Raw genomic sequence first — 13134 nt, 5'->3', positions numbered from 1 at the left:
GTTTGCAAACCAGCCCCGAGGATGTTTTAGGCCACTGTGTCTCCCCTGGTGAGGTGAGGTGTGTGTGAGGGGCCTTGGCTTTCTCAGAAGCCCGGCCATCACATGGGTGGAAGACAGAGTTCCAATTTATATTTCTGAGAGAGTTCAGGGCCAGACGGGAGTGAGGCTTCCTGCCGACTGGGGGCAGCATGAGGGGCTTAGCGGGAGCTTCATTCCCCAGGGGGGCAGCTTAGAAAGAATGACGCCTGTGAGACAGACCTGTCAGAGGCATTTGAGGTTTATTACGTTATCAATCTCTGTATACGAAAACCTGCATCGGTAACTTTGATGTTGGGAACCACACTCAGGACCTTGTGAGAGAACAGTGTACGGATTTACAGCGTCGTGTCTGAGAGCCCGGGCATGGTGGGCGGGCGTGGCGTGGGGCTGGCTCGCGTGCCCTGGCAGAGTGTCTGCCTGTGGCACGTTGCCAGGCTGCCAGCACATCCTGACGCCTCGTCAACCTCCCCGCAGGGGCAAGGGGGACTACTTCCGGCTGGGCCACGGCTCAGACGTGCACGTGCGGAAGCCGCAGGTGGTGGAAGGGCTCAGGGGGAAGAAGATCGTGCACGTGGCCGTCGGGGCCCTGCACTGCCTGGCGGTCACGGACGCGGGACAGGTGAGCTGGGGTCGGGATGGGTCCTTGTGTCAAAGGGGTGGGGTGGGTCTCTCGCTTGACGGACCAGGAGCTGAGCCGTGTCCATCTGGTTCCTGCGTGCGTCTGCCCCAGGAAAGTGTCCCCTACCAATGCATGTTATAACAGAGTGGGCTTTCTGACTCTGAAGTCCCGGGGGAAGTGTGAGCAGATTGCCACGGAAGGCCCTCCTGCTGCTAAGGTAGGAGCCGTATTTTACTTTAGGGGTGAATAGCCAGTGGGACATGGACGCGCTTCGTCCCGGAAAGAGTGGTCCTCCTCCGTGTTGGTCACTCTTCCAGTTTGAGAGGCTCTTCTGCCACAGTAGGTGCATGGGCGTTCTGTTGTTACGATTCATGTGCGACAGAAGTTAGCATGCTGGTGCCCCCCCCAAAGATGTTATTTATTTATTTTTAGAGAGAGTGGAAGGAAAGAAGAGAGGGAGATAAACATCAATGTGTGGTTGCCTCTCATGTGCCCCCTACTGGGGACCTGTCCCACATTTTAGGCATGTGCCCTGACTGGGAATCGAACCAGCAACCCTTTGGTTTGCAGCCTGGGCTCAATCCACTGAGCCACAGCAGCCAGAGCAGCACACTGGTTTTTAATCAAAATGAATGGAAAGTCAGCTATAACTTCTGGTTTTGTAAAACCAAGAAGGGAATTTCGCGAGTCCCCCGTTACCCATGGAGGCTGCGCTGTAAGACGCCCCTGGGTACCGGAGACCGTGGTCATGCCGAGCCCCGTATGGATAGCGGGTCCATGGATACGTTGCAGTAAGTGTTATTTTGATGTAGCATCGATGAGGGAGAGCATCGGTTTCTGGCCAGGGCCACCGTCTGTATGCAGTGCTCCCCCTGTCTGACTGGTGCTCCCACGTCCCGGAGATGGGCACTTTAAGTTCTTGACGTGTCGGAATTGTCCCCATCTGAGCAGGCAAGTGGCCCTGCGATGGACCAATGTCCTGTCCAGAGTGGGGCCCGCCTTGCGGCCTGAGCTGCTGGGAGTGGCTCGGGACCGTGGTTGGCCAGGGGTAACTGAGACCGTGGAGAGCAGAACCGCGTATCGGGGGACTACTGCTGCCCTTGGAAACTGAGCATGTTGTTTATGATCATTTTTCTTTGCAAATCAAGGAAAAAATAGCTCTGGCTGAGTGGCCCAGTTGGTTGGAGCATTGTCTTGTACACCAAAAGGGTGAGGGGTCGCTCCTGGTCAGGGCACAAACCTGGATTGTGGGTTCCATCTCTAGTGTGGGTGCATGTGAGAGGCAACCAGTCAGTGTTTCTCACATGGATGTTTCTCTCTCTCTGCCTCCCTGTCACTTTCTCAAATTGTTAAATATTGACTTAGTTGGGTGAGGATTAAAAATAAGATAGGACAGGAAAAAACAAGTTACCGCATTTATGAAGAGGTGCCCACGCCCCTGCTTCCCCTAAGAAAACAGTAGAGGAACTCATTGGATCGATACTAAGTTAATGATCATTTATAGTCATCGGCAAGGTTTTTGAAGTTGAAACGGAGTGTTCTGAAACGCAGGAAAATCCTGGTTATCTCCCCCGAACAGGTGTACGCCTGGGGGGACAACGACCACGGCCAGCAGGGCAACGGCACGACCACCGTGAACAGGAAGCCCACGCTGGTACAGGGCCTGGAGGGCCAGAAGATCACGCGAGTGGCTTGCGGGTCGTCGCACAGTGTGGCGTGGACGACTGTTGACGTGGCCACGCCTGCCGTCCACGAGCCCGTCCTGTTCCAGACCGCAAGGGACCCTTTAGGTGCTTCCTATTTAGGTAACGCCCATTTGTATTTTCTGACTCCTCCCGTACGGTACGGCAGCATCATTGAAAGTGTAGAGCGCCCACCTGGTGCCATGCGAGTTACCAGATCTTGTCACGTGACCCGTGGAGCTGGCACTGGGCCGGGCCTGGGCCTGTCTTTAGTGCAGCTCTTTTGATGGCTATGGGTAGCTTCCTGCACAGAGGCACCCGTCAGCTTCTGTTGCACCCTCAGCTGGGTGCACGGGGAACTTCACATCCCCAGGGGGCTCCTGGGCAGACCTCTCCTCTCTGGTCCTGTCCTGTGAACCACGCCCACAGGGGCCTTGCTCCCTCAGAGCTCTGCCTCCTGTGTTCACCACACTGCTGCCCCCCCTCACCGTCCCTTTTACCTCAGCAGTGAGCTGAGACCTGCGTCCAGGAAGACTTTACTGAGATCATGTTTTTTTTTTTTTCAAATATTTTATTTATTTTTAGAGAGGGGAAAGGAGGGAGAAAGAGAGGGAGAGAAATATCAGTGTGTGGTTGCCTCTCACATGCCCCCTACTGGGGACCTGGCCCCACAACCCAGGCATGTGCCCTGACTGGGAATCGAACTACTGACCGTTGGGTTCGCAGGCCCACTTCAATCCACTGAGCCACACCAGGTGGGGCTACTGGGAGCATCTTGTCTAATTGCCATTGTTTTAGATTCATAGCCTTACACTTCAACAGTAAGTACACATAAGTAGTTATTGTAACATTTTCATAGTTTGTACATATAACATAGATTGTTGTAAATGAATTTTGCCAAAGTTACCTACATTGTTTTGCAGTGACAGCGTACCTTCGCTGAAAATAACTTCTATGAAGTTGTAGAAGCGTAAATAAGATAAAATAAATGCATCCTTTGTACTCTGAAAAGTCACTGATGAACCTGACCCCTCAGCTGTGAAATACCAAAATGCAGACTGCGTTCTGTTTTAGAACTAAACTGAAAGATTTGAATCACGGAAATGAACCATCCGTGACCTTCCAAACTGGACCCAAACCCCCCTCTCTCTGCAGGTGTGCCTTCCGATGCCGACTCCTCTGCTGCCAGTAACAAGATCAGCGGTGCGAGTAATTCCAAGCCAAATCGTCCTTCTCTTGCCAAGATCCTCCTGTCCCTAGACGGCAACCTGGCCAAGCAGCAGGCCTTATCCCACGTACTGACCGCGCTGCAGATCACGTACGCCAGGTAGGCCTGCTCGCCGGCGTTTGGGGGTTTCGTGCTCTTTCTTACCGATCAAGTGCTCAGATGGTGTGGTGTCACTGTCTTTAAATAATGTGAGTTTTAGGTGACGTACACTTTGACGCTTGAAATTCGAATCAGAAAGCCAGTTAAAGCAGATTTGTACATTAAAGAGCATTAAGCAGGAATCTTTGGGCGCAGAGGGAGAATTTGTTGACACTGGTATTCAGCAGTGTTTAAGGTCGTTCGAAATCCCCTTCGTTCAAACGCTCGGGAGGCAGAGGTGTGGTGGCTGGATGTTTCCCAGCCGCAGGAGTTACCGGCTCTCAGCGGGTCGCGGTTATGGGCCTGACAAGCAGACGTGAGTGCTTCCAGGAACGGCAGTCGCAGGCCACAGATCAGAGAGAGGACGTGGGGGTGGGGTCCTTGCTGCCTCCTGCCAGGCGCCCCTGGGGTGCGGCTCAAACACCAAATTACCCTCCGGCTCTAATTCCCAGCCCAGGAATGTTGTGTGGGGAAATTTGGAGACTCACCCGCTCTCACTTCTGTGTTCAGCAGATTTCTCCTGTTGTGACCGTGGGCATTCAGATGTTCCGTGTTTTTCCAAAACTTTTATGTGTATCCCATGCAAACGAGGGAGTCCCCGGGTGGTGCCTGGCTGGTCTCCAGCCCGCTGCCCTCCGCCGGGGAGGGCAGCTACCCCAGGCTCCGCTTTCTCTCCTCACAGAGACGCCGTGGTGGGGGCCCTGATGCCGGCCGGCATGATCGCCCCAGTGGAGTGTCCCTCGTCCTCCTCGGCACCCGCCTCTGACGTGTCGGCCATGGCCAGTCCCATGAACGGGGACGAGTGTGTGCTGGCTGTTGACATGGAAGAGAGGCTGAGCCCAAGTCCGTGGCAAGAAAAGCGAGGGGAGGTAAAAATAAAGACGGGCAGTATTAGAGTGGAGAGGGGAAGGGCCGGGGAATCTCGTCATTCTGTCACTTAATTCGGAGTGTTTTCCTGCCTGTTGCTGTGATCCGGGGCTTGAATTAGGAAATGTCCTGTACCCTAGCTGGTGTGGCTCACTTGGGCGGAGCATTGTCCCAGAAATGGAAAGGTCGCGCGTTTGATTCCCGGTCAGGGCCCATGCTGCCTGGGGTGGGGTTCCGCCCCCTGTGAGGGCGGGTACAGGAGGCATCTGAGCGGTTGATGTCGGTGTCTCACATCCACGTTTCTCTCCTTCTCTCTCAATCTCCCTCCCCTTCTCTCTGAAGTCAATAACTATGTCCTTGGGTGAGGATAAAAGAAAATATTCTATTTAAAAAGACTTTTTAGAATGTAAATGGAACTAGACTTATTCTTTGAAAAAGTTGCTATATGCATGCCCGGGTTGGTGTGATCAGTGGATTGAGCCTGCAAACCAAAGGGTCACCAGTTCGATTCCCAGTCAGGGCACTTGCCTGGGTCACAGACCAGGTCCCCAGCAGGGGGCGCACGAAAGGCAACCACACACTGATGTTTCTCTCCCTCTCTTTCTCCCTTTCTTCCCCTCTCTCTAAAAATAAGTAAATAAAACCTTTTCTAAAAAGTTGCTATATGCAAGTCCACAGCCTTTTGCAATTCTAAAACCTTGTAACTCATAAAGCCAAAAGTTTTTGTGACTCATTTTGGGGAAAATTTAGCTTGAAGAGATGTGAGCTCATGTTAGTCTTCCTCATGGAACCTATTGTGAATAGTCCTGGGCTTCCCTGGGAACGGAAAGGCGCCCAACATCGCAGGTCTGCCCCTGACCCTGCTGGGTGGGGGCCGTCAGTGGTACAAGCACCTACTCACTGCTGTAAAGCCAGGAATGTTCCAGATGGCGGGGGGGCAGTGGGAGGCGTGTGGGAACTGTGCCTCGCGGCTGAGTTTTGACTCTTCCTGTGTGTTTCTTAAACTAGATTCTCTCCTCTGAGGACGCTGTCACCCCCTCCGCAGTGACCCCATCTGCTTCCTCAGCTTCTTCCCGGCCCTTTATCCCGGTGACCGATGACCCAGGAGCTGCCAGCATCATTGCTGAAACCATGACCAAAACCAAAGAGGTCGGGGGTTTCTCAAATATTTTCTTTTGAAATAACATTGCACGTGCATGAGGGTGGCGGGAGTAGCACATAGACTAGAGCGCGGCATCTACTGGTGTCACCGTTCTCTGTGTCCCCGGGTGCCAGCAGGCCCACTCTGTGGGGGGCAGAGCCGCGGGCACAGCCCTCCCCCTCGTCCCTCCGGTTGGGGCGTTTAACCCTCCCACCTGGGCAGGCTTTGCCTCTCGTCCTGATTGTATCCTTTCCGGGTCTAGGGGCCCCCCTCCTGCCCCAGTGTGTGTCTTTAGTGTTCGCCCTGGAACGGCTTTTCTCTGCACCCCTCTGGGGTCTGCGCGTTGTTGCCTTGCCACCTCACTGTTGCTGTTCATTCTCGCCACTTGACGAGGAGTGTGGGCCAGGCTTCTCCGCTGGAGGTTAATAAAAGCGTCTGGTGGGGAAGATGCTGTGAGCCCGTGAGAGTGCCTGCCTCCTCGTTGTGTCTCACCCACCGGTTTTCAGGACCTACCGATGGGCGCAGCTGAACGCGTTGTCACTGGGGTGTTGTCTCAGGGTGGCGTTTCCAGTTTCATTGTGCCTTTGGGACTATAATCGTCCATTTCCTGTAAGGGAGAGCTTTCCCTCCTCATTCTGTCTGTCTGTCTGTCTGTCTGTCTGTCTGTCTTGGTGTAGAGTCGCGGGATCTTATTTAATACATTACTGTCATCATTTGGTGACCAAATTGTCCCAGACTTAGCTACTGGGAGCCCCACTTGGCTGATTCCTTTGTCCTTCTGACCTGTCCCCTTGATTGTGTGAACCTCTCCTTACATGTGGCACCACAGTGTGTTCCAGATCCACCTTTCACTGTCCTGTCCCTGCCAGGCATCGGCCATTTCTCCCCGGAGCCCTGGCTCCTTCCGATGGGTCGTGAGCTTTGGAAACCACGTCAGGAAGCTTGGGGAGCCGGTTGCCGCTGTGGGTCCTCGGGGTGGGCTCCCTGGGCACATGAGCGTTGCCTTCTCCCTCCGAGTTGCCTTCTAGAGAGCAAACGGGGCTGGGACGAACTAGCACGTCAGTGCCATTTCGGCGCCCCAGGGTTTGGCCAGGCCATCGCCCTTTCTGTACTCAGGGTGTGTCACCCTTTTATATGTCACTGGGCGGGTTTGCTGTTTTGCTGAGGATTTTTCCACCTACCTCATAAAGAGTGCTGATCTGTACTTTGTGTGTGTGTGTGTGTGTGTTTTGTGATGTGTTTGCCTGGTTTGGGTGCCAGGGGAATGCCTCACCGAATGAGCTGGACAGGGTCCCTTCCTTTTCTGTTCTTTTTTTCTTTTTTTTTTTTCAGAAGAGTTTGAGGAGGATTGATGTTCATTCCTCTTTAAGTAGTTGGTAGAATTCAGTCTTTCCTTCACGGTGCCCATCACTCTTTGAGTGTTTCCCAGCCTCGTGCCTCAGCCCAGCACTCCGGGCCCAGCCAGCTGTTTCCCGCTCTGGCACAGACATCAGGTGTTTCTGCATGAGGTCTTGGTTCTTTAGTGGTGAACGGTATTTGGAAGCTCATATTTGGGGCTCCGTGTGTTCATGTTACCAGGGTCTTGCATTCACGGTCTCTCTTAGCGGATGAGCTGGGGAATGAATGTGTGGGTACTCACGTAATAGTAACGCATCAGTCCATTGATGTCTGTTTCATTGGGCATCTGCACATACTGGGAACCCCCGGTTCACGGCAGCGCAGTCCATTCTAATGACGGCACAGGATTCTTTCTAATTCTCTTCCCCGTTTCTGTTTCTGGAGAGAGTTGGCCCTGCTCTCACTGAGGCCCAGAAAACCAGGGAGAAGGGCAGAGGCGCTTGGGTGTCTGTCCTCCCTCTGAGGAGCCAGAGTTGATGGGGACCTGGAGGGGCCTGGGCCCTCCTGCATTCAGTCGGTGACTCGCACTCCCTCTAAGCTCAAAAGTGTGGGATTGCCGGCAGCTTCTCATTTATTTCTGTAAGCTGAACCCCACTGCCACTCTCCTTGGAGGCTCCCGTGTGCTGGGCAGCAGGGCTGGGAGCAGCTGCCTGGTGGGATACCCTCAGGTATCCCATCACTGTGCTGGGGCAGTGATGCTGCCCCAGGCAAGCACCTGCCTCCCTTCCTCTGCTGCAGGGGAGAGGGGGGTGTCAACACGAGGTCACTGCCATCAATCTAATGCCAACATAAAACCCCCCATCTTTATTTAGGTAAACACTTGGCAAACAGGAAATGCAGTCTCCAAACCTGAGACAAAGGGGAAGCCTGTTTCTACAGAGAACATGCTCACCTTGATCTCTGATTGGTCCATTTTATGCAAATGAGGGATCCAAATTTACATTGTTTCATTGGTCCCCATAGCACTGTCCTGATTGCTCTGAATCACACCTTCTGATTGGTCATTATGGGGTGCTCTGATTGGTTGGCAAAGATGCAAATGAGGATCTGTTGGTGGAGCACCTGTTGATGGGGGCAGGTCTCAGCCCATTGGTTGAGATATGACACCAGGAGCTCCATTATAAGGTTGGCTCAGTGGGCAGGAACACAATGAGGTATTGGGGCGGCGGGGGGTGGTGGGGAAGCTGGCAACCGCATCTGTGGCTCTTCCCTGAAAGGCAGCCTGTGTGGGAGAGGTTTCCATCAGCAAAGACCACTGGGCTCTGCTTGTGACTTTGGGCCCAGTTGACAATGAGGAGCCCTTTTGGGCAGATACTATTTCTTTCAAGGTCCACAGAGATAAATGAAGACTTTTACTTTATTTTTATTTTTTTGAAGGAATGAGATGATGGATAATGTGGTTTGCATGCCAGTGAGTCACTTCAGATAAGATTCTAGGCAAGAATTATGGGGAGGATCTAGACAAAATATGCAAAGGTATTGAGTACAAGTTTAGTTGCTAGAAAACGCCCGGGTGTATCTTGTGGTTGGGGTAGACTTCACACGCATGACCTCATCGCCAGCCTGCTGTGCAGCGAGCACCTGTGAGACCAACATGGTCACAGTATTAATTGTCCTTTGTAAGCATCCCTTCTGACAAATGCTGTTACTAATTTATAAAGTTAATTGGTGTTAGCAATAGTATGTGGTGGCAGAGATTTTAGGGGCCTTTCATTTCTTAATCTGGTATTTCATGGTCTTCAATGTCACATACAAAGTCCCTTATTTATCTGTGGTGGTCACACACCCTATGAGTTTTTGGGGCAAGCTGGTGACTATCGCATAACCTAACTGTTCCTCTTTTCACTGTTGGTCTCTTTAGGATGTTGAAAGCCAAAATAAAGCCTCGGGCCCAGAACCTCAGTCCTTGGATGAGTTCACGAGTCTGCTGGTCTCGGACGACACCCGCGTGCTGGTTGACCTGCTGAAGCTTTCTGTGTGTGGCCGGGCCGGGGACAAGGGCAGGGAGGTGCTCTCGGCCGTGCTGTCCGGCATGGGCACCGCCTACCCCCAGGTGAGCCCTGGGTCGGGGCACGGGCCCTTCTCTCCATGGGCACAGCTGCTGTTGATGTCACGTCTTATCTGGTGCTTGATTTCATTCCAGTAGGCGGCAGTCGAGGAGGATTCTGTGTAAAACAAGTCCCTTCTCTGTTACATGTGCCACAGGGTTGTCCCCAGTTAGCCTTTGATATCACTTTGAAGTGTTTAGCCGTTTAGAAATTTCTAATTGTTTATGATGTCGGATCTGCCTGGTTTCCGTCTCTGGCTTCTGGATTTTATATTATGTTGAAAATGTGCTTGCCACCGTGGTGGTGGTTAAAGACATCCACTTTTCTCTAATCATTTTTGTGGTTTTATTTATTACATCTGCCTTTTTGAGCTGCCTGAGATTTATCTTGATGGAAGGGATAAGTTAGGATCCAACTTTATTTTTTCCTAGATAGTAAACGTGTTGCCCCAATATCAGTAATTGAATTGTTCATCTTTTTCCAGAAATTTGAAAACAGCTTTTAGTCATATTCTTAATTCCTGTGTGTCTTGGGGTCCATTTACAGGTCCTTCTGTTCCATTAATCTAACTCTTCGTGCTCTAATATACCACAGTGTTTTGACGGTTCCAGTGTTCGGTGGTGCTGGGTCTGGGAGGACTTCCCGCCGTGGAAATGTCCTGTGCCCGAGCCTCCGGTGTGGTGGCCACTACCTACACATGGCCACTGAGCACTGGAAACATGGCGGGTGCACCTAAGGAACTGGAAGCTCCTTTTCTTTAAGTTAAACTTGAATTTGAATAGCCACATATGGCTGGTCTAGGGTATGAAGTCGGCGTTACATGAGTATGTCCTAGAAACAGGATTGGTCACCCCTGAGGCCCCGGGGCTTCCTTAGGGACTTGTCTGTCAGCGGGCTTGCCCTGCCCTGTCCTGCCAGGGGGTCTCATGATGTGCCATCCGTTCCTCTGGGCACCACGTCGCCGCCCCCGCACCATAAAGTAGTTGAGGACACAGTCAGTGGCTTTGCAGATACTTCATGGACTTGTTGTTTCCTGTTGTTTATTCAGGAATAACAAAAGCTACAGGTTCCTGCTTCCTAGTTTTCCAAGGCCAGTTACTTGGCATAATTCTGGTTGGTTAATGAAGGAGAACAGTCATAAGCAAAACACTGATTTGGAGACTTCCGCCAAGATGGAGGTGTAGGTAGAAACACTGTGCCTTCTTGAACAACCAAGTTTAAAAACAACAAAGTTTTAGCAACAAAAACATAGCCAAACCACAGAAAATTGAACTATACGGAAGCTGACAACAATGAACCCTTCGCCAAAGTGGTAAGGGGGCAGAGCCAGCAGCAGAGCGGGGTCGGGCGAAAGATCCACTGGACTGACCGGGCGCGCACCCAGGCAGCCAGGCGGATCCCAGTGTGGAGTAGCAGCCCACTGAGGGAGCTGTGGTCCAATTCACGCGCAGATAAATCGGTGAAGGAGCTAGCAGTGAGACGGACTGAGCAGGTCCCAGCGGCAGGAAGCGGCAGAGGGGACCACCATTGTCCCTCTTTGACCCCGGCCCCACATACAGCGTCACAAACCAGGGACCTGGGTGGCCCTGCCCTGGTGAACACTTAAGGCTCTGCTCTTCATATGTAACAGACACAAACAGATAAAAACATGGCTCAAGAACAATTCAGAGCCCCAGAGCTGATAAATCTAAGTGAAAAAGAAATTGCCAACCTATCAGATGCACAGTTGAAAACATTGGTGATCAGGATGCTCACAGAACTGGTTGATTTTAGTCACAAATTAGAGGAACATATGAAGGCTAAACTAATTGAAATGAAGGGAAATGCATAGGAAAATAATAGTGATGGAAAGGAAACTGGGACTCAGAGGAGTGGACCAGAAGGAAGAAAAAAATGACCAAATAGAAAAGGATGAAGAAATAAGAATTAAAAAAAATGAGGAGAGGCTTAGGAACTTTCAGGACATTTTTAAACGTTCTAACATCCAAATTATAGGGGTACCAGAAGGGGAAGAGGAACAGCCACAAGTGGAAAACTTATTTGAACAAATAATAAAGGTGAACTTCCCCAATCTGGCAATCGCAATAGACTTCTAGGAAATCCAGGAAGCTCAGAGAGTCCCAAAGAAGTTGGACCCAAGGAGGAACACACCAAGGCACATCATAATTACATTGCCAAGATTCAAATGGAGAGAATCCTAGAAGCAGCAAGAGATAAAGGGACAGTCACCTACAAAGGAGTTCCCATCAGGCTGTCAGCGGATTTCTCAAAATAGACCTTCCAGGAGAGAAGGGACTGGAAAGAAGTATTCCAAGTCATGAAAACCAAAGACCTACAACCAAGATTGCTGTATGCAGCAAAGCTTTCATTTAGAATGGAAGGGCAGATAAAGTGCTTCTCAGATAAGGTCAAATTTAAGGAGTTCATCATCACCAAGCCCTTATTATATGAAATGTTAAAGGGGCTTACCTAAGAAAAAGAAGATAAAACAGGTGAACAGTGAAAGGACAGCAGACTCATAGTTATCAAGGACCACACCTAAAAACAAAAGCAAACTAAGAGAACAGCTAGATCAGCAGCGGAACCACAGAAATGAAGATCACGTGGAGGGTTAGCAACAGGGTAGTGGGAGGAGGAGAAGGGGGGAGAAGGTACAGAAAATAAGTAGCATAGACAGTAGATAGAAAATAGATGGGGGGTAGGGTAAGAATAGTATGGGAAATATAGAATCTAAAGAACTTGAGACACGTGGTCATAAACTAAAGGGGGGATGGTGGGGGAGGGGTGTGCAGGTTGGAGGGGAATGAAGGGGGGAAATAGCACTGTAATGGCATAATCCATAAAATATATTAAAAAATGAAAAAAACCCCACTGATTTTGCACGAGGTTATCATGAGCGGGAAGGACTCAGACGAGAACACGGGGAAGGCAGTGGGCCCTGCAGTGTCGCGCACACGCCTGCTGCACCCTCTTCTCGGCACAGACGTCCCCTCTGGGTGCAGTGGGGACAGCGGGCATCCCCAGAGGTCGTTCCTAAGGGCTCCTCTGGCGGCCGGTGGGTGGGTGGGTGGGAGAAAGGGGGTGGGGCCTCTCTGGGGGACTGTGGGGCTCTGCAGCCGCAGTGGGGTGACGCCAGTGTCCGCATCTCAGTGACACACGGCAGGTTCAAGGGGAGCGGGGACGGAGGTAGGGTTGTTTTCAAACCGCCCTGGCCAGTGGCAAGATGCTGCTCTTGTGTCCTTCCTGGCCCTTATACTGGGGATTCTTAAAAACGAGAGAGAAAGACACTGAAGTTTACAACAATGGTGCCTACATGTTGGCAGTGCTGGTCCGTCTGCTGCTTCCTGAGCTCTCCTGTTGGTTCCCTTAGTATAAGGAAACATTTATTTTTGAAAAAAATAGAGAATAGTTTTGTTTCTTTTCAAGTTAGAAAAATGTGTGTAGGTAGGTATGTTATTGCTGTAATGATATCTTGCTTGTTTTTAAAAACAGCAACCAAGGAGTTTGTAATCACCAGTACTGACCACTGACATGATGCGAGTCACTGGAATGTTCGGGCGGAATCCAGGCCTTGTGGGTTGCAGGGCGGCCGCGGCTGCGGCTGTGGCTGGGACTGGGGCTGCCTTTCCCGTCCAGCCCCTGCTGGGTGTGGGGTCGTAGCCCTGGCACTGTTTGGCTGCATGGCTGAGGGCTTCTCTCATGCCCTGTGCTCCAGCTGGACCCCTGTGCCTTTTGGGTCCTGGCCATTCCAGTCCCCTTTCTGCTCTTTCCCTCGATACCTCTGTTCCTGAAGCCAGCTCCTCTCGCCTGGGTGAACAGACACTGTTGCGGTCACAGGCATATTGTTCCTTTAGTCAGCACCTGCTGAGTGGTCTGTGTCCTGCTCCCAGTACCTGGGTCACCCCCAGGTGTCACAGCTCTGCTGCAGGCCTTGCGCCTTTGTGATTTCATGCTCGAGGAAACCGGGCCTTCAT

The 13134-nt window shown here is 51.6% G+C and overlaps 1 protein-coding gene across 1 annotated transcript in view; it reads left to right on the top strand.

Annotated features, from left to right (window-relative positions):
• HERC2 (HECT and RLD domain containing E3 ubiquitin protein ligase 2) overlaps positions 1-13134 on the top strand; it is a 185452-nt gene that overhangs the window by 132879 nt on the left and 39439 nt on the right. Inside the window, exons 64-69 of the mRNA XM_053658983.1 lie at positions 514-658; positions 2238-2463; positions 3496-3667; positions 4389-4575; positions 5582-5722; positions 8974-9165. Coding sequence (XP_053514958.1) covers positions 514-658; positions 2238-2463; positions 3496-3667; positions 4389-4575; positions 5582-5722; positions 8974-9165 — 1063 coding nt within the window. The remainder of the gene's footprint in view (positions 1-513; positions 659-2237; positions 2464-3495; positions 3668-4388; positions 4576-5581; positions 5723-8973; positions 9166-13134) is intronic.

Source organism: Artibeus jamaicensis, unplaced genomic scaffold (assembly GCF_021234435.1).
Source record: "Artibeus jamaicensis isolate MK-2021 breed Jamaican fruit bat unplaced genomic scaffold, CSHL_Jam_final scaffold_612, whole genome shotgun sequence".
Classification (NCBI taxonomy): Eukaryota; Metazoa; Chordata; class Mammalia; order Chiroptera; family Phyllostomidae; genus Artibeus; species Artibeus jamaicensis.
The sequence above is the reverse complement of the archived record's forward strand: the minus strand, read 5'-3'. Positions and strand labels throughout refer to the sequence as shown.